The sequence below is a fragment of the Malaclemys terrapin genome, chromosome 2, assembly GCF_027887155.1.
Source record: "Malaclemys terrapin pileata isolate rMalTer1 chromosome 2, rMalTer1.hap1, whole genome shotgun sequence".
NCBI classification, from domain to species: domain Eukaryota; kingdom Metazoa; phylum Chordata; order Testudines; family Emydidae; genus Malaclemys; species Malaclemys terrapin.
In genome coordinates, this window is record NC_071506.1 from 206,705,797 (window position 1) to 206,733,655 (window position 27,859).

Below are 27,859 nucleotides of genomic sequence, written 5' to 3' on the forward strand. Positions count from 1 at the left end.
TAAAACGGGACGTATGGTCACCCTCATCTTATGGACAATGACCATCCACTTCCTTCTACAAGGTGGACAGTTAGTTCACGTGTAAGGCTCCAGTCCTGCCAGGAGGACCACAGAGGCAGACTTCTGGATTCGCCTGCAGAGAGCATTGTGGGTTTGAGCCTAAATCAATTAGAGCCTAATTACACACCGGGGGGGGAGAATGCCTTAACCAGAGTGCGCCACAAAAATCCAAGCCTTTTCATATACGCTCATTGGCTACAGCACACTAGAATAAGAAGCAATAACAGAGTTACAGAACCCAACAATAACAAGGTTTATTGTCATGAAAGAGACAAGTGCAAATTAAAAAGAATTTACGCAACAGATAATAAAAGGGGGACTGTTCAGAAGACCTCTGCTTGGGATCCAGTTTTAGGCTGTTCCTTTAAGAAAAGCCATGTTATGTGTGGTGAAACCTCACAGTATGCTACAATGAGCACAGTAATGCGTAATACCTGCATATCAACCATGACAGTGCATGATACTGTCAGTCCGGTAACATATGATACAGCACAATCCATCCTATGAATTGAGGCATACATGGAACACCAAAATGGGCATGACAGTAATGGACAGATAAATCATTACTTCACCCAACGCGGGAGTTTAAAAAGGCAAAACAGTGTGCAGATACTGATGGCATTATCATTACACAAAGCTTGTGATTGTTACAAAAGGAAAAGCTAACCCCAGCGTGAGCCAGAGTCTAACCATTCCCACTTTCTCAAAACAAGTCCTTAATCATCATAAACAGACAAATTAATACATGTGAGAGTAGATTAACAATCTTTATTAAATCCCCATTAACTAGAATCAAAGCAACTGTGCCCTTAAGCCACTTACATTACTTTATCTCCTATTATAGCCTATAATCCACTAATCAAGGAGGCAGGAAGTGCCAGTGACATCCATCTCTAGTACATATTCAGCAAGACCAAGACTGACACCCTGTTAAGATATTCAGTAATTCCCCTAGGCGGTGATGGTAATCGTCTTTTCCCCAGATATTCCTTTGACTTGGTTAGAAGTCAGTTTGGCTACAATTTTTTTCTCTCCTGTTTTATTTGGAGCACATATTATTTGGGATTTAATGATCCTACCAGGCATTATGTCCCTAAGAAGAAGAGCGAAAAAAAGAGACAGTTACTAACACAATGCTATATGTATTCATTCCTTTCCAACGGTTTCTTTGCGAATGAAATATAGCTTTCGTAGTCAACATAGAGCTGATATTTCCTGCAGCCTGAATGTAAAGTAAAACAAAAATTCTAATAGGGGTGGTGGGTGGGGAATGAATTAATGAGCCAATTGGTGGTTAGGGACTAGATCCACAAAGGGACTTAGGCACCTAAAGTGGCTGTTAGGCACCAAAGGACAACATTTAGGCACCTCACCGCTGAGCTCTACCTAACACTAGTGCCTAAATTTCTGCAGGTACGCATGCACAAAACTGCCTAACTCCTAGTGCCCCAACCTGCTCAGCACCCTCCTTCACACCTAGGTCCCAGCAGGATTCTCAGAATAGGCATTTCCCCACCTATCTTGCCTTCAATGACTGATCCATTCGGTGTTCCTAGAGCATGTCTAAATCGTCACAACGCACTGCTGGGGCGAACAGATGGGGAATTTTGCAGACTGGGGCATATCACCTTCCCTGTGATTAGAGCACTTACCTGGGATGTGGGAGGCCTGTTTTCAAATTCCCACTCTGCCTGATTTGGAGCAGGGACTTGAACTTAGGTTTCCCATGTCTTAGGTGAGTGCCCTGACCACTAGGCTATCAGCTATAATGGGTTTTGATTTTGGGTATTCTGGGTTTTGGCTGCAAGGCCACAGGCTGCCTAAGCAGCTGACCTGGCGTAGGCACCTAACTCCAGGAGAGGATGCGCCCTCCGGCCTGGACTTAAGCGCTGAGCACCCTGAGAGGGGTGGGACTTAGCCTCAGGGTTTCCTACTTGCTCACTTAGGTAGCTCTCCACTCAGTGTGCTGGCTTCTGTGAATCCCCTTCTTAGGCACCTAACTCTCCTCATGCATTGTATGCTGGGAACCTGGGTGCCTAACTCGGGGCTGTGGACTCCATCAGGCAACAGGCTGCCTTAAAGTCCGGCATGCCAACGCCTAAGTGTCCTGTGTATTTAGCCCTAGGTTTCTTTTCACTGTCTCCAGGGGTGGGGCTTCCTTCACTTTCCTTGGTAGACCATCCCAACCTCTTATAAGGCTAAAGTCATTGAAAGGAAAAGGCAAAGAAAGTCAATTCTTTAGCTGTATATGTTGAATAAACCAAGGTTAGATGGGCTGCTACACAGAGACACATACTGTGTGGCATTGCACCTGCTTGCATCAGGTCTGACTAGGGACAATAGACTTTATAAAGGCAATGAGACATATTATTGGATGTACCTAATTGTTTTTAAAAAGTGTACAAATTTCTACAGACAGCAGAAGTTGTACATTAATCTAATGCAAAGTACCACAATTATCTTAAGTGTAATCTCACCCTTGATCAATCGTTTCCATTTTAAAAATGCCCAGTCCTTCTACATGCAATTTGCATTTTTCCAAGGGAATAGACAAGGTATTTTTGAAGATAAAGGAGCAGATAAAATCTTCATTAATCTTTGCAGTTTCTGGCATCTGCAAAATAAAGAAGGATTACAGAGGCACAGATTAGGTGCATCCTCTTATTAAAAAGCAGAATAGAAGGTGTTTATGGCAGATTGCATTAAAAGAGAGACTGACCATGAGAAAGTCATGCCTTAGTCAAAAAGACAAACAGCTGAGGTCAGAGAGTTAACTGAAACCAGAGATGTTAGTCATCTGGTCCATTTCCCTGCCAAGACAGAGTTGTTTTCCACATAGATTCTCCAGGGCTTTGTACGCTCCAATTTTAAATGACTCAAACAATGTCGTTTTCACAACTTTCCTTGGGAGTCTACCATCTAATAGATTTCATTGACAGGAAATAGACTTTAATATTCAACCCAACATTTAATTTGCTCAGTTTCATTCCATGCCCCTTCATTATTGCCACATGTGCTCCTCCCACTCCCCAGTGTTTATATACAGGTAGCTGATTCTCATGACCATCCTACCTGTCATTCAGACAAAATAGTCTGCTCTTAATTTTTCCTCTGAGCTCATTCTCTCCGGTTATTCTATTTATTTGGCCTCTGAATTCTCTCCAATTTGTTAACATCTTTTTTGGGAATAAGGAGCCCAGAGATAGAAATGGGCCCAAACCAAACCTCCCAGTTTGAACACACCCAGACTTTGGAATCTGAGGCCTGGTCTACCCTAGGGACTTACATTGGTATACCTACCTCTTTCAGGGCTGTGAAAAATCCATATCCCTATGAGACATAGCTATACTGCCCTAACCCCTAGTGTAGACAGTGCTAGGTCGATGGAAGAGGCTATTGCCTCTCGGGAAAGGGGATTATCTATAGGTCGTGTCTACGCTGAAGACTTAGCGTGGCACAGCTGCGCCACTGTAGTGTTTCAAGTATAGACATACCCTGAAGCTAGATTTTCATTTTATGATTACCCTCCATCTTGATAATGGCCAAACCAGAACTCAGAGTCTAAACAGCCCTGGGCTGGAGGGTTTGTCTAGGCTGCAGTCCCAGGTCCAGATTTTGAAGGCCTGTGGACTCTTGGCTCATCTCTACCTAGAAATAATCATAGCATTCTTGGTGTGGTCTCACCAGTCCTGGGCAGAGTGAGACTATCACCTCCTTTTTGTCTGAGGTGAAGCCTCTGTGATTCTAGCCTATATTTGGTGTTACTTTAAATGCCCTAGAGAACCAAAACACTGGCTGCCCCCCCCCTCCTTTTTTTTTTTTTTTTTGCATTTCAAACTTCCATCTAATTTGTGGTCCTATATAATCCTAAAATAGGTTTTTTTCCCCCATTACTGCTTTCCAATTAAGTTCTGGGGCCTTGAAATTCAGTCTATCCTGGATTGCATTTTCTGCCCTGCAGGGTTAATTCCATTGAATAGCATCAAAATCCTGTTTAAAAAAAAATCCCTTCCTTCATGTAGATCAGGTGAAATATTAGGGCTCTGGGACTATTTACCCTTTATCAGATCGCTATATTTTGGATAACTATTCCCCGGTTCTATCAGTTTGCATTTTATCAGGATGTAAATACCTATTGTATTTCCTGTCCCTGCTTCAAACATCTCTCTATCACAGTGTATTATTTCTAACATCATCAGCTTCTCTTTTTTTTTTGTACTTGTCTGGTGCTGCACTGATGGACTAGGGGAGAAAGAGGGCTGATATAGCCCCTTACTCTCATGCAAGCACAGGGTAGGATCTAGGATCTCTCCCTAAGATGTGAGATTGCCAAGGGAGGAGGATGTCCATCTACAGTGCTGACTTGTGTATTTTAGGAGTCCACAGGCCAGTGAGGATGTAAGCTGCAGTCAGCACACGTAGCTGTTTCTTTTCACAGATGCATTAAAACATTCTCTTTCCTCACTATCCTCAGGCCCACCAGTGTAATACCACCCTGGCCAGCAGCATTAACTACAGAGAGAGAGATGTGTCTCCCAGAATCCTGGCTCGCCTTTGTAGCACAAGCCAGAGAAGGATTTGGCCTTTAGTCTACAATAACATTGAGTGAATATGTTATTTGGATCATTAATAGAAATGCTGAATGAAATCTTGCCTAGCCCTGATCCCTACGGCACCCACTGGCCTACCTTGGTACATATCTGTTTGTCAGTAGCCTCTGAGGCAGTTTTCAATGGACATGAACGTACACAGAGTTATACCAACTGGAACTCATCTTTCAGCCAGGATTTTGTGAGGGACTGTGCCAAGGGATTTAAAGTCCATCTTTATGACATCTTTAAAATGCCACAGCAGTGCCCAAACACTGCAGCCACCTTTGTAACAAGAGGAGTTGAAAGTCAGGCTCCTCACTCTGGTATTTAGCCCTATAACAAGAGGGCTGGTTTTCAAAACAGCTGAGCTCCCAGCAGCTCTCCCATCATAGGAGCGTTGAGTGCTCAGCACATTTGAAAATCAAGCCACTTATTTGGGTATTTAAATATAGATGGAGGAGCAGAGTTTCAGGTTCCAATTTTTGAAAATCTTGGCTGCGATGTTAGGTTGAGGTAGTTCAGGGCACCTCCATTTATCTGGAAGCAGGGCTCCATGTCCTTATTTTGGAAAATATCCAGATGCTCAGTTCTCACTAGCCTTTCTAGTCACAATTCTAGCTCACTTCTTTACCTAGCCATCCACGCATAGGCATTTGTAGAACACCCATCACCAGGGTATCTATGCACAGCTTCATCTGTCATTTAAATATTCTTACCTCCATCTTGAGAGGGGGGTATTGGAACGTTAGTGTTAGCTCATCAGTGAGCTTTTCATTAGTTTCCTGAATCTCAGCAATAACGTTGACTGTGATGAGAAGTTCATCCTCAACAGATGTTATAGTCTTCATATAAGCATCAGCTGCTATATTCAGAGGGAGCTGAATAACTGGACCAACAACAGGGGGAAAAAAGATGTTAATGCAGCATATTCTGTACACAACAGAAGGTTGAAGCAGAAAGTCAGTTGGTCTTCATGAAAATGTTTGGTGATATCTATTCTACATAGACTTGATGTGCTGCACAGCTTTAATTATGGACCAATAATGGTGACTGTTTTGCTTCTGGTTTAATGTGGTTCCAACTAGGGATGTAAATAATGGTTTAAAAAAGTAACCATGTAACTGGGGAACTATGGGTGTGGGGGGTGCTGCAGGATCCTCACGTTTTACATGGGGCTCCACTGCCAGCCCCTGTTGCAGGGTTTCCCGGCTGCCGGCCCTCACCGCTGGCCCCTGTGCCCGGGGACTCCGCTGCCCACCCCTGCACCCAGGGTTTCTCCTGTTTGCCGCCCCCGGGGCAGCAACGGAGTCCTGGGCTCAGGCAGCAGCAGAGTTTAACTGAAACAGATAAGACTGATGCTTATCCATTAACTGGTTAAACTTTTACATCCCTAGTTCCAATATGGGCAGAAGGTGAATTATCTGCAGAGGCCGTGGGCTGAAACTCACAGAAAAGGGTGTGGCTGCAGTTACTAAGCAAGCCACGGTTAGGATTGAGAAATGGAACTCCAAAGAAAGTCCCACCCAGGCCTCCGCACAGTAATGATGGGGCCTATATGTGTGAGAACCAGGGACATGAAGACCCTCTGGGAGAAAAGTTCAAGTGAACAATATCTGATTGACAAGGGAAGATTCTGTCCCATATGCAACTCTCTTGGCAGCAGCGCTCAGCACTTATTAGTTATAGTGTGTTTCCTTGATTCAGAAGTAGTTTGATAGGATGGATTGTAAAGTGCCTAAGTGCATTATAATTATATAGACTCCCCTGCACAAATCCCTCTTTGCTATGCCATAAGCATCGTCAGACCACAGGTCATACACCCGTGTTGATTCACAGTCATTCCACACTAGCTCTCTTGAAGACACATTGCAGTATCATAAGAGAAGGCACATGAGATAGGACAGATTCCTGGACCCACCAGGTTTCCCTTCGGTCTGGACAGTCTGTTTGATGGATCCAAGATTGGCCTCTACTTTCCCGGTGTAGGACTGCAGTTGGCAAGAGGCAACGAGATTGATCGTCCATGCACCAGCAGAACTGTTTTGTACAATGATGTTCAGATTAATGGGATTGCCCAGCCATAAAACTTTTTCGCCCTCTACGTCCAGTTGGATCCCAGCCTGGAGGGGTGGAAGAGGAGTTGTGTTCTCACAAACTGCCAAATTTGAAGAGTTCAGATAGGAGCAAGCCTTTTCCACGGCTTTCCTTTCCTCTGGAGAGCCTGAATACCAGGAAAAGGAAAAGCAAAGCTAAAGTCATAATAAATAATATGCACTGTAATTTCCTCAATCTGGTCCAATTTTTCCTGTTTATCCTTCTGCTAAAATATAGACAGCATAGCAAGACATGCTTCCCAGCACTGAGCACTGCATGTTTAAACTAGTCTACATATCTCTCCGGATTTTACTCTACCATAGGATCTAAACAGTAGGTGAACACACCAGGCCAGATTTTCAGAAGTGACCAGTAATTTTGTGGGTTGTCAATTTGAGACACTTCAGGGGACCCTGATCTTTAGAAGGCAGGTGCTCAGCACTTCCTGAAAATCAGTCTCTCCAGTTGGGCACCCAAACCACACTGCTCTTTTTTGAAAACTTAGACCACCAGGTTTACACAACTCAGGGGTGAAGGAGGATGACTGCGAGTCAATATCAATATACGTAGTGGCCAAAAACTACAGTAAAAGTGTTCCATAGAACTTTGTACATACAGAATGGAGCGTGAAGCAGGTTCAGAGATCCCAGGCTTCTGTTCACAGGAATGGGCTAGCACAAAGACCTAAGACTGCAAGAGCTGAGGAGAAGTAAACTTATCTAAAATATCTATATTGGAAGACTGGTGAGAAGAAGGATCAAATGCAGAGTCTAACTTAAATGCCTTTCTGCAATGTTCCTCTGATTTCCCAATTTGGCTGTTCCTCAAATGAGATGTTTTAATAGTCACCTTGCTTAACATAGCAAGTTTTGGGTTTGTGGTAAGGGGGGTGGGGGAAGGAGCGGTTTCTTGAAATATGATATAATTTGTTGATAGAAGAAGATAAGAAATGGAGCAGTTTTGGATCAAGCAGAACTGCTGAATCTATTGGGCCTACTTCTCTTGTTAATAGCATGCTTGCTACAACCTTTTACTAGAAAACAGCCAGCAGGTGTCACTGCGGACACAAAGATACTCATATGCGAATTTTCCTGATTCCCTCGCTGTTTCTGAATGTATTTTGCTGAGTAGTACACTTTAAATGTGCATTACTAAAGCAGCCGATCGGATTTCCACACTGATAAAGCATGTGACTACTCTGGTATCTGCAGAAAATCACATGACCAGCAGTCTCATCTTATCTTCTACAGGATGCTGGAAAGATCTCAACCGGTCACCTTCTGGGAATTTGTACTGTGTCGTAATGTCTTCCCTTGTGTTCTTCCCAACAGCTTTGGTGCTGATGCTCTTCCCAATGGCCTTGGTCTCCTCACGCAGTTTGACAAGTTTCTGTTTGCCATTCACGTTCTTCACTTGCCAGAAGACCCTGTCGGCATTCACTTCAGCAAACACAAACTTGGAGTCGTACAGCAAATAGACTTCTCCACTTCTGATGGCTTTTAGTGGACAAGGGCCGCACTGGTAAACACCTAAAGAGTATGTTGAATGTTACTTGCTTTTCACATGTATTAAGTGAGGCTCCATTTTCCTCAATCACCACATACACATAATATCCCTGACCTCCCACAGCAGTGGCCCACCCCCATGGTAACGGAACCTGGCAATAAATACTCCTCCACACTAGTTCCGAGCCCAAAACGTTTTCGCTCCTTTAAGTAGCGGATTTTTTTACACGATGAAATGTGACTTGTATCAAAGGTGCAAAGCTCAGAGTGGCCTGTAAGAACTTCTATATATTTTACTCTCTTGAAGAAACACAGAATGAGAAAGAGACAGTCTTGTGATTCAGGGAGTTGGACTATGGAACCCTGGATTCAACTCCCGGTTGTGCCATTGACCTGCTGTGTGATCTTGGGTAAGGCCCTTTAACCCTCTGTACCCCAGTTCCCCATCTGTAATATAGGATAATACTACCCTATTTGACAATACTTCCTGTGATTTACAGATGTATAGAACCAGGGCCAGTAATACCTTCCCAGGGAAACCCTACAGAAAGGGCAACATTACATGGGAAACCTGAGAAGCTGCAATTTGTGTTTTCTGACTCACTGTCCAGTTCGGGAGAGGAAATCATGGTCCTCCTGTTGTGAAGCCTTTGCAGAAATCCTATGGCTCAGAAGGTATTGGAACCTTGATGCTACTCCCTGAGCCTCCTGGCTAGCAGCACAGCACCTGCCTCCTCCTCTACCATAACCCGTTCCCCAAAAGAAAGCAGTGTGAGAATGTTATGATTAACTGCCATGGAGTTTGCAAGAACACCAGGTAGAGAAACTGTTCCATGACGATGCAATCTCTGTCCACCTTCCTGAAGCCTATGAAGCCCTAACCACATGGGGTTTCCCTCCATAGGTTCAAAGGAGTGGCACCCTTCCCTCAGCTGTTTTAGGATTAAAGGAGTGGGATTTCTCTTCCTTTCAGCCCATTCGCAATTCAGAGTGGGGATGGAAAAGGGATTGTGGGTCAGGTAAAGCCCCTGAAGTATGGGCTACTGGACTGAGACTCAGGAGTCCTGAATTCTAATCCCAGCTTTGCCACTGACCTGCTGGGTGACCTTGGACAAAGCACAGCTCTATGCCTCAGTTTCCCCATATGTAAAACAAGGATAATGATACTGACTTCCTTTGTAAAACAGCTGAAATCTACTGATGAAAAGCACCATATAAGTGTTTTATTGTTATTTGAAATCTGATTGTTGATTTTGTAAGGAACGTTTTTTTTCTCAAGACACTGGGAACAATTCCGCATAAGAACCATTCAGGTTCAGTGCACTAAGGGCCTTGTCCCAGTTTAAACTTCCTATTATTCATGACACTCTGTCCCCTTCCCTCACTCTGCAGTCCCCTAGTGCTTCGTTAGATGCCATCTCCCTCCAGCCTCCTCCTTACTCTGGAGTAGGAGAGATCTGATAAATAATCCCATTCTTTGTATGTTCACTGTTGGTAGCCCTGGTTGCCATCCCCAGCCAAGCTGATGCTGCTAGGAATCCTACCACATTCTCCCCTATGAAACCAGCTGCAGACCTGCAATTTCTAAGCAGGTTTTACAAAGCAGCAAAAGATTTCCGAAGCCCAATATCACAGCGCTTCCTGAGCGCCCTCAATTCCCACTGACTATAACGAGAGTTGACAGGGCTCAGCACCACGCAGCACTGCAGGATCAGGCCCTTTGCATCTATCTATCTGCATGTGCTGGAGTTCAGCATCTTTCAGTTTGCAATGATATTTCTAGGCCTTCTTTATTTCAGCTCTTCTGACTCCTGCTACAATTATACAGTTGCTGACTACTCTGTTCCCAAACACGAAATGGCAAGGGACAGCATATTAAATAGCATCGGTAACAGGGGCTAATGTACATGCCAACCCTTTGAAACCTGCTTTATCTGTAGGATCTAGAGATGCATACTGATGGATGTTGGAAAGTGACCCAAAAAGGTACAGGTTGAAAAAAAGTGTGTCACCAGAATTTACTGTAAAATAAAAAAGAGCGCTTTGCCTTTCTGTAGTGCTTGTAATCTGAGGACATCAAAATGCTTTGCTAACATTAATCAATTAGTCTTCACAACACTCTTTTAGGCAGGTATCTATCATCTCCTGTTCAGTATTGGGTAAACTGAGGCCCAGAGAGGCAAAATGACTTGCCCAAGGTCACCCAGTAAATCCAGGCAGAGATGAGAACAGAACCCAGATCAGGAGCCCATGCTCCAACCCCTTAAACCCATTTTCATTTCCTAGTGCCATTAAATGTTTGATTTTCTGCTTGCAAAAAATCATTTATATCCACGGCACCAGCAGTGAGGCCAAAGGACTTTCATTTAAGAGGTCAGAGCATAGGGCTGGGAACCAGGAGATCTAACTTCTATTCTCAGCTCTACCGCTGTGTGAACTTGGGCAACTCACTTCACTCAGGTTTGACATGAATTGGATTAGTCAAGTGCTTAAAGTGTTTAAGTGCTTTGCTGAAAAATTTTCCTTGTAGAATATCCCTCCATGCCCCTCCCACCCCACCTCCCAAATCACAATAGAGTCTCTTTGTTTGTAAATCTTACCTTGACTTATCTCCTGTGGGGTGGCATCAACTGCCTGCCAACCATCAAAACCCTGGGGCAAGTCTGGCCTTTTCATCCACACATCATTCCACACGTGAAAATTCCTACATGCAATTAGGTTGCAAAGTTAAAAACAAAATTATTTGCACCCTGCAATTTAACATGCATGTTCAGCCAAAGAGCTGAGTGATCATATTGATCCCCCAGAGGAAGAAGTGGGCTCAGTTTTGTACCCTGACTCATTTTTACAGCAGATATACTTTTTTAAAGAATGGGGGGAGGAAATCTGTATTTTCCATGCATTACGTCCTTTGCACGTTGTGAGAAGAGAGCTGTAAACCACTGCAGCAGTCTTACTTCTTTCTGTCTTTAATTGTCTGATTGGGTCAGATTGTGATCTCCTTACTCACACTGACTGGTAGTTTACACTGCAGCTTTACCATGGGTGGCAACAGGGCCGGCGCAACCCATTAGGCGACCTAGGCGGTTGCCTAGGGCACTACAATTTGGAGGGTGGCGACTGCAGCGGTATTTCAGCAGCGGGACCTTCTGCCGCCTCTGTGGGGGGCGGCATTTCGGGGCGGGACCTTCCGCCGCCAAGGGTGGCAGAAAAACTGGCGGCGCGCCTGGGTGGCAATGAGACTAGTTGGGGAGCCACATTCTACTCAGCCTGAACAAGGAGGCCACAGTCTTGCCCTTTATTTGGGGAGAGGGAACAAGGACATGCACCTGTGCAGAGTGAGACCCTCGTCCAAAGCCTGTTGGCTTTGGTTAATGGGAATCTTACTATTGACGTCAATAGGCTTTGGATCGGGCCCAGAATGAAGCTAGGCTCCTAAACATGACCTGCCTCATTCACTATAAATCAGCTAGGCTTTTGATGCACACATAGCACCATCCACCTTTGCTCAGACCATTATGTGATCGTTGCTAAAAAGACCCTTAATGTTATTTTTAAAAATGTACCACCTGATCCAATGTCCACTGTAGGCCAGAAAAGTCTTCCGTTGAGTTAAAAGAGCATTGGATTAGGCCCTTACTGCTCACGGGCAAAGTATGATTTTCAAAGGTTCATGTGGCCAAGTCAACACCAAAATGCATCAGGTCACTTGGAAACACTTCGCTGGTCCAAAGGTTGTTTCCATGACACGTCAAGCACCAACCATGTAGTGGGGGCAAAAGACATATCTAGCTTCAAGACTAAGCTTTGATAAGTTTATGGAAGGGATGGTATGATGGGATAGCCTAATTTTGGCAATTAATTGATCTTTGATTATTAGCAGGTAAATATGGCCAATGGTCTGTGATGGGATGTTAGATGGGGTGGGATCTGAGTTACTACAGAGAATTCTTTCCTGGGTGCTGGCTGGTGAGTCTTGCCCACATGCTCAGGGTTTAAGTGATCGCCATATTTGGGGTCGGGAAGGAACTTACCCCTCAGGGCTTCTGCCAATCTGCCCTGGAGGATTTTGCCTTCCTCTGCAGCGTGGGGCATGGGTCACTTGCTGGAGGAGTATCTGCACCTTGAGGTCTTTAAACCACGATTTGAGGACTTCAATAACTCAGATATAGGTTAGGGGTTTGTTACAGGAGTGCGTGGGTGAGATTCTGTGGCCTGCGTTGTGCAGGAGGTCAGACTAGATGATCATAATGGTCCCTTCTGACCTTAAAGTCTATGAGACACTAGAACTAAGTAATACGTAAGGTTTTTTTTCATAATGGAAAAAAAAAGGCATTTTTTTCATTTTCTTCACCCACAAAGATGGCTGAAACACTTTTCCATGTGGTTTGCAGGAAAATTCAACTTCAGAAAGAGACCAAGCATGCAAAATTTCAGCCGGATAGGACAGAAAGATAGGAGCAGGTCAAACCAAGAGCTTAGAATGCAACAGCTTGGGAATCCTTAACTACAGCTGCAGCTAAGGCTAGAACACAAACCCTGCTAGAGCCCCAACTGTCTATTCCTCTCAGATGCAGGTCAAACAGGGAAATGCCTATAGAAAATATTCAAGCTACCTCTTATTGTTCAGCTGCAAACCCAAAATAATAGAGAAGTTCTAAAAGAAAAACCTCCTGGTGCTTAGAAATACAAATGAAAGTTCTACAGGAAAGCTTCAGGAGTACAGGAATTATCTAGCGTTCTTTAGAGTTACCAGACAGAGTCTGATGTCATGTCATCCAGTTTTTCGCCTTTTTCATTCAGGTAGATGTCAACTTTCAGATTTTCCTCAGTATCATGAGCCGAGGCGAAGTTAGTCACACTTCTGGCTGGAATCCCCAGGCAGCGCATGGCTGAAATATACATGAACGAAACCTCACTGGGAAAAGCTGTTTGGAAAGTTCCCCACCACCAGCTGCACTGTGTGGAGGAATCTCTCCCCAGAGTTTGGTGTATCAGGAAAGATGGATGATACCGTATTTTACCTGTAGTAAGAACTCCAGAGAAAACCCAGCACTGACCAAAGCAGATGGGTTTTTTTGTTTTGTAGTATTTCTGCAAAATTGGAGCACTTCCTGTCCAGGCCACGGGGGAGGTTCCGCCAGTATAGGTTCCTGACCAGTTCCCAAAAAGGACTCCTGAGTCATCATTGGAATTAACCTCAGACACAGAGAAGAGAGAAAAGAAAGTCAGGCAAGAGACCCAGTGAAACTCAGACTTGTCACAGAGATCTCTTCTGTGCCTGCACTTCCTGTGGGCGCAGGGCACCCACTGCCACTGTAACTATGACAGTTAGCAAGGCTGTCTTACTATCATTAGCTGGCTTCCCTCAGCCAGCTGCCCATGTTCTTCCTGTAAGGCTCAGACATCCAGAGGGGAGGTGTAACTGCTGCTCAGAGGAGCTGTAACTCAGCATGCATTTTGCATCATAAGTTCTTCTAGTGCACTGAATGGGGAACATACCATGTACAACAGCTGTTCTTCTGATTCTTGCCCTGCAGAGAGTACAACTTCAGCATAGCAGCCATGCATCAGAAAGGACTGGCTAGATAATGTGGGGATGCTACATTGCAGCTACCTTTTCCCTCTACCAGTTTCTTCAGACTCTCCTCCATGTGAGTTATAAGCAAAATCCATTTCAAATTAGGCCTGTAATGGTTTTCTAAATGCCAGGGGCACAGAAGAGATTGAGACAGACAAACAGGAGGAAGAGGGGTTGGGACAAACTGATTTGTAGCAGCAAAACAAAAAGAAATGAGTCAATGGCAAGTCACTTCTCAGAGAGACTCACCAAGGCAGACATGGCTCTGGACACAATCACAGGATCTTTTCTAACTTTTTGCTTGAGTTTACTTTTGTCCAGGAGATACATACAGGAGTCCAAGACGTCTTCCTCAAACTGTTTTGGAGAGGGGAAAAAAAGGCCCGTTTACTTGCTGCTCCAAATGCAAACTGCCTGATTCTGACAAGTCTATTTGAGTTTTCTTACAGCAACTAATTGATATGACTCAGAGTAACCTCCAAACCTTATTATGTCAAATGAATTTAGTGTTCATGAACGGTACTGGATTGACTTCCATGGAGACTGAAGTTCACCGGTTATCTACAGAACAGGGCCCCAGAACTGTCATACCCCTGTCTTAGGCTGAAATGGAAGGACCTCGAATGGGGTGGGGTGGGGAGAGGCAAGCATAGACCAGTCTTCATGCATTAATATATAGGACCTTATCCAGCAATGCTTACTCATGTGAGTAGTCTTTAGTTACATTAATAGTCTCACCGAAGTCAGTGGAACTACTCATGTGAGTAACAAGTAGAATGAATAAATCTATATATTGCCACCTAACCGTAGAGAGACAAGGTGGGGGAGGCAATATCTTTTATTGGACCAACTTCTGTAAATGAGAGACATGCATACACAGAGCTCTTCTTCAGTCCTCTGAGACCTTTCTCCCTCCCGGGGTCTCAGAACCCAGGCTCCAACCTGAACGGAAACGTTTACACTACAATTTTATAGCTGCTGCAGCCAAAGCCCCACAAGCCTGAGTCAGCTGATCTGAGCCAGCCACAGCCATGCAGTGCATCTTTTATTGCAGTGCAGACATACCTCTTAAATAAATAAACAAAACAAAGTATTACTTGTGTGAACAGAGAATTCAAGAAATATGCCAGAGAGCACTAGAGGCTAAAGCTCTCTATCTATAGCACACATACAGATTTCCTCCACTTCTCTGCTAATGGTATCTCACAGCTGCCTTGGCAAGTGACCTTTATGAGTTACAGGGTAGTTCACCCACTGCGCCCATTCAGTCACTGGTCAACCAGTATAGTGTGTACATTACATGATGAGGTCTTTAGACCATTTGGGACCAGTTCTCCCCTTTCTTACACTGATGTAACAGAGTGGAGAATCAGGTCTTTTATTTCTTAACACTTTCTGAATATCATTATCACACTAATAACAACCACTTTTTAAATCAAATCAATCGTTTAGGGTTTTAGACTGTCTCCAATCACGGTAATATCTGAGTGCCTACCATGTTAAATCAACAGCAATAGCAAAGTCCCTAGTGGAGTCTCTGGCATGTCTCCCTTTTCGAGGTAAAAACATCTGCTTGGACTAGGGTTTTTGCTTTCTATCTTGTAGATTTCATTAATTTACCTTTTAAAACCATGTCTTGGGGGACTGCAGGTTGGTATCGGGGGGTTGAGTAGAAGGGGTGTCCGTGATGTGTCATTCATACAGTGGGGAGGCCTTTTTGAAGAATAAGGTTTCACAAAGTTTCCTAAAGATGGTTAGACTCTGGATTTGCCTGAGATCCTCTGGAAGTTGGCTCCATAGCCATCTCCCCTCTACCAAGAATGCTTTAATCATGTGTGTTACTTTAAGCATGTGAGTATTTGCATTGAAATGAATAAGAGTACTCATGACCTCTGAGATATGTGTGTGCTTACGTAGCTCCTTGAACTGGGGTCTCAAGAAAGGTCACATTTGTTGGAATTGCACCTGCTTATGTTGAGAGAGAGAGAGCGCGCGCGAGCGAGAGAGCGAGCACACGTGATCATGCCCATATTATTACTGTCTTTTACCTGTCCAAAATTCCAGGGTCTTCCAACTATATTTTGTATTGATCCAACATAGATGTAGCCTGTGTCACTGAGAACGTACTCCAATCTTTCAGTATCATTAGGCATGAAAACTGTGTCAGCTGAAGAAAACACATGAACATGTTACTTGATTTTCATGCACTTTGTAGAAATCTTTTCAAAGGCTGAACAAGTCTTTTTTGTTCTTGAAACAAAGCTAGTGAAGCTTAGAGTTAGTAGCACTGGTTCCAGAAGAATGATTAAAGAGCGTTCAGATTTAAGTCCTGAACTTTCTTCCATGGTAGAAAACGTCTTTATTTTTAACACCTACTTGTTCACAATGAACTGGAGGGTGAACCCCTTTTTCCCCATTGATGAGCCGCTACTCAGCGAAACGGTGCCATTGGCTTAAATGGGACCATTAGTGTGAATAATGGAGCACCAATGGGAGTAAGGGATTCACAGTCACAGTCCGGCCCAGTATCAGTGCTAAATATTATTGGCTGACGTTCCATGGCTTGCAGAATTAGGCATCAGTGTTTTAAAGAGAAGAGGAGCAAGAAACTGAGAATAAAGAGGAAAGTCTCATCATCTCCTATAGCAGTCATTGTAACCATGTCACGAGGCCATTTCTATTACCTTCACACCAAGGGTTGAACAACACGTAGACAACTTTGTTTCCAGGGTTATAAATGTGAGGCCCAGTTTTCACACTCAGAAAGTATTTTCCAACAGCTGCATCTGCCGGACTGGTCACAGCTACCAGGCACTAAGCAAAGCACAAGGCAGGCGATTATCCATCACATTGCTCCCTCTTCAATGTGAACAAATGTGGTACAAGTAACACTCTCCGATCTTACAGCAATGAGTCTAGTCAAGCCTGTGGCGCGTGCTGAAGGGAGAAATGGAGGGGATGAGGACGAGGCAGCTGTCAGAAATATAGTGACAGAGCGATGAATTAAACGGGACGGTGTTTCTCTTATAAAGCTAGCGAGCAGGCAGCAGAAGCCAATCTCAGAGCTCTGAGTACTCTCCCATGTCTCCCAATTAACTCCCCTTCCCATACTGCAGTGACTCTTTCCCAGGCACAGCTTCCCTTGAAGCCTGCTGACTCTGTTCCACCTTGCATCCATCTGCCTCAAAGGGGGCCTTAGGGAGTGACACAGGTGTTCTCGCTCTCCCCAGAGCTGAGTGTAGTCCTTGCTTCCACAGCGCCCTCAGGCCCTGGCATACCCAGAGCACCCACTCTGCCATTGCAGCACTGAGTGGTCCTTTCATTTGCCACTTGAATGAATTATGTGTACAAGTGATCTGTTTACCTCCTTCCCACTGGTGTTAGAGATGTTGGCACACCAGCACCGGGAGTCCTGCCTAGACCTCAGGTTCATTGACAAAAGGGTCTCGTTGGATTCCATTGGTTTCTCACCTGGAAATAGATCAATACAAAATACAGAGGAGGTGTGAATCAGCATGTGATAAAATGACAAGGTCTAATGGTTAGACCAGGTGTATGGTAGTCAGGACTACAAGGTTCTATTTCCTGTTCTCGTGCTTTGATCTATAATCTAGCTACCAGCCAAGGTCAGGAAGAAATTAAGTCTCCACCATGATGGTGTAATATAAAATTGGCCTGGTGCATCCAAACCTTCACCTTTTTCTGTAGCAGCATTGGCTAGTGTTGAGACTGGATACCATACACTCTGGTCGGGCTAGTGTACCCCAGTATGGCTCCTGCATTGCTAGACATACCGCTGCGAGCTAAAGGGTTGTGTTCTTACCGACACTGAGCTGCACCACCACTTCGTCATTGTCTTTCAGCTCCCGGTCAAAGGTCAGCTTTAACTGAAACACCTGCCCTCGCCTCACAATCAGACTGGTGGTCTCACGATATTCCTCAGTGTGATGAAGACGGGCATTTTGCTTTTGGAGCAAATCAACTCCAAGGGTCTTCAGGCTGCTGGCTGGAAACAGTGAGCAAGGAGGGAGAAAGAGAAACGGTTTGATGTTAAAACACTCCAATGGGGGGGAAATTCCAGTTGCTTTTACTGTTTATTTTGTTAAATAACGAAAACAACCGAGTGCAGTTTCTATTCTTAGTGGAGTGGGACCCAACTCCCAAGCCCATCTACGTGTGTTTGATGACTAAGAGATTTAGGACCGACTCACGTTAGGACCCCAAACAATCATCCTGCCTCCAAACTCCCCCCGCCTCAGTGTTAACTAGTCAATTACATCGTGCAAGGGAAGGTGAAAGTGACTAGAAACAACAGTGAAACAGAAGAGGCTCTGATTACCCAGTGCCCAAACTGAATGAAATATACAAAATACAAATAAATTAGATTCTTAAAATTCCTTCAGTTTTTCTTAAGTTCAGATGTCACTGGCAGCAAAGTATAACCAAGCCATAGACACAAAGGGCCCCATTCATTTCTATACCCAACCAGCACTAGGCAGAGGGCCCAAAACGGGAGGGCAAAGGTGACTTTATGCCACTTTTTCCTTACCCAATCTGGGTGCCAATGTAGGACTGCTCTCCCTTGGGCCTGGCTGCCAAAGGCCCCAAGGAGTCATCGAGGCAGGTGGGAACTGCCAGAGCTCAGAAGCACTCCACTCATGACTCCATTCCCTCAGGAATAGCCCCCAACATGTTCCGTTTGGGGACCTGCTATCGTAGCTGGCATTGAACAATCTGTGCTGATGCTATGCCACATGGGGGGCTTCCCTTATCTCAAGGGCATTTCTCAGAGCAGCCGGTGTAAAGGGACTGCAGCACAGGGATGACATAACTGGCATCTAAACAGCCAACATACAGCATCAGGAGTAGTACCCAGAACCTTCATTTCCAAAAACACCGGCCACTACCACGCAAATTAAGCTTGTGCTGCTCCTTCAGCTCTGCTTGTAGAGGTCTTCATTTTTGCACCTGTAGGCGCTAAGCGTTCATACCCTGTGGCGAGGGGTACGGGATGGTTGGAACAACAGATAGCTAAATTCTAGTCTGATGCCAGATGTGTTCAGTTTAGTTGGCAATTGTGTTGTTTGTGCCAGTTGCTCCTCTGGCACAACGGAACTCTACGACGAGGGTAAAGTTCATCTGTGGGGGACAGAACTTTCTCAAGGGCTGGCCCAGGACTGTGGAATGAACTCCTATAGGAACTAAAGTATGAGGTAGCCATGTTAGTCTGTATCCACAGAAACAACAAGGAGTCTAATATTTATTTGAGCATAAGCTTTCATGGGTAAAAAACCCACTTCTTCAGATGCATGGAGTATCTGAAGAAGTGAGGTTTTTTACCCATGAAAGCTTATGTCCAGATAAATCTGTTAGTCTTTAAAGTGCCACCGGACTCCTTGTTGTTTTTATATGAACTAAAGACCATCCCAAACCTCACCACCGTGCACTCCGAGTGCAAGACACATTTCTTTGACTTTACCTTCTTTCATTTACACATAGAACAACATGCATGTGTATAGATATTAACAAACAAATAAACAAAACCACTCCCTGGTACACACTTCCCCTCCTGGGGTGAGGGCGATAAAACAAACATGAGACAGATGTTAGCTACATTGTTTAATGTGCTACCAGAGGGTGCTCAGATATAGTGGTGATGAGCATGATATAAGAACCTACATAGAAGAGAGTAGCTTATCTGCATTGCTCTCCAAAACATTCGGATACTGGGTTTCTGCACTGCGCTTCCCTCCTGCCCCTTCTAAATACAATAAACGATTAGTTGTTCAGGATTTTTTGTGATAACTGAAAACAGAACGGAGCAGAGCAAGGCGATTGCCAACTTTTGCCACGGCTGCTCATGCACACCCTGCTTCTCGGGGGATGTGAGCACTGTCAGCTCTATACAATGTGCCTTGCGTAACCATTTTCTTGGTCAACAAAAGCTTGGATTACATCCTTGTCGCTTACGGGGATGTTGCCATGGTTTGGAAACTAAACTTTACTCTAGAGTTTAGTCTTCTGTGCTACCAGCTGACATGAGCTAGGCAGGTGCTGAGCTGCGTCTCCTGCTTATTGCATGACAACTGCATCCTGACAACAAATTTTGGATCGGATATTAAACCTCATGCTTCAGGGCTTCAGCCAATCTCTAGCTATTAGACAGCAGTGAGAGACCTGGCGGGGAAGCAGCTTACTCCACACCTGCCTACTGTGGAGTTCTTATACCTTCCTCTGCACCAGCTGGTATTGGACACTCTCAGATACTATGGACTAGATGGATCTTGAATCTTATCCAGTCTGGCAATTCCTGTGTTCCTAATGCTTCATTGATACCTCATTCGCTCCCTCACCCCACATCAATTTGTCTCATTCATCTGTTGTGCCAGCTCATAACCTAGACTATGAATTTTTTGGGGTGTGGATTATCTTTTCACTGCATGTCTACACAGCACTTAGTACAATGGGGTTTTGTTCTTTGAGCAGCACCTGTATGTGCTACAGCAATACCAATCATCGTCGTCTGTGTTAAAATAAATCGTACCAGCATCAAGCTCATCTTTGAGACTCCTGGGGAAGTTTGTTCTTCCTGTTGCTCTCCAATAAATACCATAGTGAAATATCACAATCAAAATAAGACTGATTACATTTTAGGCATAGACGCTTCATTATTAGCCCTTTAAAATAGATTTCTGAAGCTCTTCGGAAGGGATCTCCTCAGTGGACCATCAGTATGGTTTTATCGCAGGTGGCGAATACTGTAATCACTTCAGTTTATGTATGAGGAAAGTCCTCATGTCCAGGCCTGTTCAGAAAGTTCTAAAAGGTCTGCACTGGCATTTAACTAGCACAGCGCAGCTTCAAGGATCTGTCGTCTTTGGGTTTTACTTCTAAGGGTATTCTCCTTAGAGCAAGGATTGTCTCTGTGTCTGTATCTTGTACAGACCCGAGCACATCATTTGTGCTTACCAACTAATAATTAATAGTAATAGCAGGTGTCTCTTTGAAGCCATATTTGGATCGCTAAGATTTAGAGTTTTAGGGTCCAGTCCTGCCAGGTGCAGCGTATCCTTAGTTCCTAATGAATTAGACTGTGCTGATGTCATTGGGAGCTCAGAGCAATGGGAAATAGCATCCCACAAGACACTGCAGAAGGCACTCAGCACCATGCAGGACCGGGCCCTTGTAAACTACAGTATTACCACTAGTAAATCTCATTTGGGAATCTGTGCTCATGACCAATTGAAAAACATTTCACCCAGGAACACCCTGACCAATCAAGAAACAAAAGGAGCATTAGAGCAACGAAACGTTACTCAGCTAAATGTATTGTCAGACTAGAGTGGGGGCAGTGTTTAAACTTTAGGGGTGATATCCCTAAAGTCAAGGGGAGTTTTGCTCTCGACTTTAATGGGGCCAGGATTTCACCCTAGTAGCATTATTTTGGTTTACGTCTAGTAAAACAATCAACCATACAGATGCCACATTCTAAAAAACTCCTCCTGATGGTTATTGTTCTATTACTGAAACGACACAGGGGCCCCAATTCTTCCCTCCACTGAGACAGCTTTGTGACACTCACCCAGAGCAAAGCAGCCTGGAAGCCACTTTCATCATAGTGGCCCCTACACCACCTCCTACTCTGCAGTGAGTGCAGGGAGTTTGGGCAGGCCATCCTTGCACCCCAGCAGTCTCCTGCTTTCATAACAGCTTTCTGGGGCCTTTGGCAGCCAATGTAACTTAGAGCAGCTTTCAGGCTGCTCTTAATTTATTCCAGTGCCCAGGTAGGGGTAAAGGAGCACCTTTGTACTCCACCCTTTGAGCAGCATGAGTGCCCCTTAGCTGCAGCAGAGGCTCAGAGCTATGGTATCAAGTCAAATCCACTATGCTACCCGAGGCAAAATAAATAAATAAAAAATCGCAGGGGTCTGGCAATGGCAGAACAAAGCTAACACAGTCATATTTAAAATGACTATTCTTGGGGCACTCCTACCTTGGTTTCTTGGTGTTTGATTGCAAAGGTGTGACAGCACAAGCCAAGGAGTGCCAGGCTAAAGCTTAGGTAACTTTCTGTTTAAGTGCCCCTAATGCTGTTTTTATTTACACTCTAAGCTTCCAGGCTCATTTATAAGTACTGTGTAAATCTTGGTTGCTTATGACTACGGCAGACATAACTTGTGGCTGTGACAAGCATGTGTAGAAGATCCAGGAATTTAAAAGGGTCTCATGACAGCAGAAAAAGAACAGAGTCAAAGGACGGGGGGGTATTTCAAAGAGAAAAGATCCTGTAGGATGGCTGGACAGATGTAGCTACATTAACTGCACCATGGGAAGCAAGAAACAGTCACAATATCTAAGAAATAAACGCAGTGCCCAGCCAGTACCTGTTGTATTAGCTGTACTACATTAGATGCTAATACAGTTAGGGCTTGACTCATCTGGATCAGACCAACAGCTGCATGGAGGAAACATTTGATAATTTCCCAAACATTATTTGACAGCTTAAATGGACCCCAGCATGCACTCTCAAGCTCCTTAGTGTGACAAGTTAGACCTACAATGACTATATCAGAGGCTTAGAGAAAAATATTTGTGCCTATTTTCCCATTTTGTTTACTTTGTGTTTTTGCAGCTCTGTGTAGAATCAGTTTCACTATTTCCCCTGCAAAGTACGAGCTTCACGGCAAAGTTAAATCGAGTTATAACTCATGTGGTGTCTAACTCCAGTACTGTCCATACACAATATCCCTTAATTTGAGCGTGGTGGTACTTTCAATTTGAGTTGGCTGGCCTGTCTGCGGGAAGAGGCTGCAGCTTGAGTCAGTACAACTCATCAGCTGCTAACACAATCACTCCGTGCAGCGCAACTGAGATTTTGCAATGTGGCTGCTCTCACCCAAGCTAGGCTAACTTGAGAGGAGTTAACTTGGGTGTAGATAACTTGAGTTAACTGCAGTGAAGATACAGCCTTAATTAGCTATGCAGAGTCCTCTGTAGTTTGTCTCTTTCAAACAGCAACCAGGGAGAGGAAAACATTTTTAAATATAGGAAAATATACCTGTAAAATGAGAAAAACTGGCAGAGTCTCATGTGCAAGTTTAATGGCTGAAATGACTTTTATTTTGGTTTTTTTTTTTTAAGTTGTCTAGATTTAAAATGGACAAGAAAACAAACAGGTGCACAAACACTCATTTGCATGTGCAAAAGGATTAATTGCATGTGCAAATGGCTACTTGTATGTCATTACGTGTGCATGTATACTTACACATTTGACATGAGAAAATTGCTCTCAAAATTACCTTTTTATTTATTTTTCAAGCAAAATACCTAATTTTGATAATTTGGTCCCAAAGGTGGATTGAATAGAAGTCACAATCAAAAATTATTTATAGAACATAGTGAATTATTTATAGGATAGTTTTACATCATATTTCCTGAAGTTAATTGGGATATTATTAGTTTGCAGTTACCAGAGGTTTTTTAACTTCATCATTATAATAATCTTTTAAGTCTGTGTTTTCCTACTTTATGTATGTTCTTTATGTATTTTTTTGATTAACTGAATTGACTCAGTTTGTGCATACATAGCATACCTGAGAGCTAGATTTATCTCTCAGTGTGTTTTTGCCTGATACATGTTTTAATAATAGGCATAATAATTACATAACAATTAATAATAATTATAAGCAGAGCTGGTTACACAACTTACAGTTAAGGTTTTTCAACACTTTCCATTCTGACACCTTGTTTATGGTTGCTTATAATTTTCCCAACTTTAAACCATCCAGGTTGAAAGTTCACATGCTAAGTGTCTGCCTTATGCTGAATTCTTTTGGAAAAACCTTAAATCTTTTTTGCATCCTTAATTTTGGCATTTGCTAACTTCTGAGTGCTTGACTTTCCAATGTTCTAGTAAGATAGTTTTTTAATATAACATGTATGGAGAAAAACGGTAAAGAGAAAAAGGAGATAGAGTATATAGATATATTGTCTGCATACTAAAGCCTTGACATGGTTCTATCCTGTGTGTGCGCGCATCTGCATAGTTAGTTAAATAGATAGAAATATACATTTTTTTCTTAGCTTTTCATTATTTTGTTCAAGGCAGCGGCAAACAGTTCCAAACACTGGGTGCGATTGTCCCTTCATGTGGCAAAAGACACAGAAAAGGTTTTTTGGTTGAAAATCTCCGTGAGATTTCCCTTGTGGAGGTTCCCCCAAATTAGTCTCTCAGCCTAGCAGTGCACTACCTTGTTTGGGTAAGGTAGTACAACACCATAAGCCAGGAGAAGGCTCAGATATATATGGTGGAGTGGGGTGGGGTGGGTATGGTCTAAAGAAGAGAAGGTGCAGGGGAGACATGATAAGTTTTCACATATGAAAATGGTTGTTATAAACAGGACCATGATCAATTGTTCTCCATGTCCACTGAGGGCAGGACAAGAAGTAACCGGCTTAGTTTGCAGCAAGGAATATTGAGGCTAGATATTAGGAAACACTTTCTAACTATACGCACCAGAACTGGTTACCAAGGGAGATTGTGGAATTTCCGTCCTTGGAGGTTTTTAAGAACAGGTTGGATAAACACGTCTCAAGGATGGTCTAGGTTTAGTTAGTCCTGCCTCAGCATGGGGGAGGGGGGAAGGGGGGATGGACTAGTCACCTTGAGAGGTCCCTTCCAGTCCTACATTTCTATGACTCCATGGAGGCAGTTGAACCCACCTTCCATGAACAAGGGAGGAGAGCCACATGTGCAGGGGCCCCCTCCATACACAGACTGGGATCATGGTCTGGCTCACTGTTCGGCCTAGCATTTTAATGCTTACCGCTCCTAAAACTAGTAATTACAGAATTAATTTTAAAGTGGGGGTGGTAGAGGGCGTGTGTTTGGCTTCAGTGGTAGTAAGGATTACTCAGGAGAGCTCCTGGGTTGGGGAATTGAGCCTTTAAACTTTGGTAGGATGGTTTAGAATCAGGCCAGGTGACAAATTACAATTTGGACTGTAGAATTTACTACCCTGATTTAACAGCAATCATTTACCTCTATGACGGGGACCTGTGTGCAAACATCTTCTCACAGCCAAGCTCAAAGCAGCAGAGATGAAAGAGTCCCTAAGAACTTCCCACCGAAGCCTGCCCATGGCATGAGGATCTCTAGCACAACTTGAACTCTGTTAGGTGACGATTTACCTCAGGATCTGTATTTTGTAAGGCAGCCCAGTGTCTTACATAACAAGCGGCACAAAGGGCCATTGTACTGTAAAAAGTCCAGTGACAAGCTATTCTTCATTGCACTGGACTTATCAACAAGGAAAAGGGGAGCTAGATATAAAACATATGCACCCACCTGCATTTCTATCTGTTCATTGAAGTTTCAGGAGAGAAGCTGAAGCAGAAGAAAGAATTTGTATACTTGGGAAGTACACTTAGGGCCATTAGAGGGAGTTCTGAAGAACTGAAAAGAAGAACCCACTGGGCATGGGCAGCAGTGAAAGAAATGGCAGGAGTGCTGTGGGACCAGCAATTCAGTAACAAAGCAAAAGGAAAAGTGCATGCTGGGTGTATTTGTCCCTGCCTGCTCTATGGTTTGGAAATGGTCAATCCTACAGAGATGGAAGAAGAGAAGATACATAGAGAGTAATAGAAAATAATACATCGAGGATGGCAGGCAAGCAGCTGGTTGACAGAGTGCGCATGGAAGAAGTTAGGGGGAAGATGAACTTGGGACTCTCAATGGTAGGCTTGAGAGTACATGTTTGGACACATAATACGAATGGGAGAAGACCAACCCGCACAGAAAGCATGGGAGGAAGAGGACAGAAAGAACGGCATGGAAGACTGAGGGGATATGATGGAAAGAGTCTCTCAAGAAAAGCCTGAAGAGAAAAGGGCTGAAATTCCAAGACCTATGAACCCGGGCCACAGACCAGAAAGACTGGCAAAGAATCCTGGTCCCCTCCGATCCTGTGTAAACAGGAAAAGGAGTGGAGAAGAAGTGTATTTATCTTAACTTTAGCTTAACTTCTGTACCTGGAAAGATAATGGAGCAAATAATTAAGCAATCAATTTGCAAATACCTAGAAGATAATAAGGTGATAAATAACAGTCAGCATGGATTTGTCAAAAACAAATCGTGTCAAAGCAACTGGATAGCTTTCTTTGACAGGGTAACAAGCCTTGTAGATGGGGGGGAAGAAGTAGATGTGGTATATCTTGACTTTAGTAAGGCTTTTGATACTGTCTCGCATGACCTTCTCATAAACAAACTAGGGAAATACAACCTAGATGGAGCTACTATAAGGTGGGTGCATAACTGGTTGGAAAATCATCCCCAGAGAGTAGTTGTTATCAGTGGTTCACAGTCATGCTAGAAGGGCATAATGAGTGGGGTCCCACAGGGATCGGTTCTGGGTCCGGTTCTGTTCAATATCTTCATCAATGATTTAGATAATGGCATAGAGAGTACAGTACACTTATAAAGTTTGTGGATGATACCAAGCTGGGAGGGGTTGCAAGTGCTTTGGAGGATAGGATTAAACATCAAAATGATCTGGACAAACTGGAGAAATGGTCTGAAGTAAATAGGATGAAATTCAATAAGGACAAATGCAAAGTACTCCACTTAGGAAGGAACAATCAGTTGCACACATACAAAATGGGAAATGACTGCCTAGGAAGGAGTACTGTGGAAAGGGATCTGGGGGTCATAGCGGATCACAATCTAAATATGAGTCAACAGTGTATGCTGTTGCAAAAAAAAAAAAAAAAAACCATTCTGGGCTGTATTAGCAAGAACGTTGTAAGCAAGACACGAGAAATAATTATTCCGCTCTACTCCATACTGATTAGCCCTCAACTGGAGTATTATGTCCAGTTCTGGGTGCCACATTTCAGGAAAGATGTGGACAAATTGGAGAAAGTCCAGAGAAGAGCAATAAAAATGATTAAAGGTCTAGAAAACATGACCTATGAGGGAAGATTGAAAAAAAAAAATGGGTTTGTTTAGTCTGGAGAAGAGAAGACTGAGAGGGGACATGCTAACAGTTTTCAAGTACATAAAAGGTTGTTACAAGGAGGAGGGAGAAAAATTGTTGTTTTTAACCTTTGAGGATAGGACAAGAAGCAATGGGCTTAAATTGCAGCAAGGGCGGCTTAGGTTGGACATTAGGAAAAATTGCCTGTCAGGTGGTTAAGCACTGGAATAAATTGCCTAGGGAGATTGTGGAATCTCCATCACTGGAGATTTTTAAGGTTGGACAAACACCTGTCAGGGATGGTCTAGATAATACTTATTCCTGCCTTGAGCAGGGGACTGGACTAGATGACCTCTCGAGGTCCCTTCCAGTCTATGATTCTATATAGCAAGCTCAGACTCTTCTCAGCACTTCATCAGCTTATGCTCCCTTCCCTCTGTAATGAAGATGTGTTGCTGGCAACACACGCGATGACTAGATAGTTTACAAATAGTTTCTGGAACTGAAGCCAATGGAAAGAGTGCTATTTACTTCAATGGGCTTCAGATCAGATTCTTAGTGGAGGAGCTTGCCAAAAAGCAACTCCTGTGCATACACTGGTCTTACATCTTACAAAGTTTTAAAACTCACCAGCTGTCTGACTCATGATCCTGTCTGTTCTTGTGTCCTGAAGTACTGGCAAAGCCTATCGTCACTTCTGCCACCGTCCTCTGACCACATAGAAGGAACCAGCCCCTTTTTATCAGTAGCTGGCTTTGAAATGTCAGCATGTACAGTGCCAAGGGGTGGTGTTTGGAAAGAGGGAGTTGATCTGAAAGAATTAATACAACTTACACTGCACATAAAAAAACCCTAAATACCAACAACATATAAATCACAACAGATCTCACTGGTGACGTGACAGCTGCAATCAATGACAATAATAGTGCCACAGGCTTTTTTTTTTCCCCCTCATCAACAAGGGCAACACAAGTATGGACTATGAGTGATGTGGATGTATCCATGCCAACAGCACCACACTTCCAGAGCTGCCTTTAAAGCACAGCCAAAGAA

At 43.7% G+C, this 27,859-nt stretch overlaps 1 protein-coding gene across 1 annotated transcript; it reads right to left on the reverse strand.

Moving 5' to 3' along the window:
- Positions 1 to 289: 289 nt before the first annotated feature.
- On the reverse strand, positions 290 to 27,564 carry TGM4 (transglutaminase 4). Its single transcript, XM_054020267.1, has 14 exons — positions 27,437 to 27,564; positions 17,656 to 17,838; positions 17,197 to 17,303; positions 16,517 to 16,646; positions 15,881 to 15,999; positions 14,082 to 14,189; positions 13,276 to 13,450; positions 13,005 to 13,143; positions 10,852 to 10,955; positions 8,024 to 8,275; positions 6,571 to 6,873; positions 5,369 to 5,538; positions 2,538 to 2,674; positions 290 to 1,153 (listed from the first exon to the last, which is right to left on the reverse strand). The coding sequence occupies exons 1-14, from the start codon at positions 27,450 to 27,452 to the stop codon at positions 1,012 to 1,014; spliced, it is 2,085 nt and encodes a 694-aa protein (XP_053876242.1). The 5' UTR covers positions 27,453 to 27,564; the 3' UTR covers positions 290 to 1,011.
- Positions 27,565 to 27,859: the final 295 nt, after the last annotated feature.

Excerpts from the sequence above, each read along its gene's own strand:
- TGM4 (XM_054020267.1), bottom strand. Across the intron at positions 16,000-16,516 it reads GTTCAACCCTTGGTGTGAAG|CTGACACAGTTTTCATGCCT; the intron begins GTAATAGAAATG and ends TGTTTTCTTCAG. Across the intron at positions 13,144-13,275 it reads CTCTGGAGTTCTTACTACAG|CCATGCGCTGCCTGGGGATT; the intron begins GTAAAATACGGT and ends TGTATATTTCAG.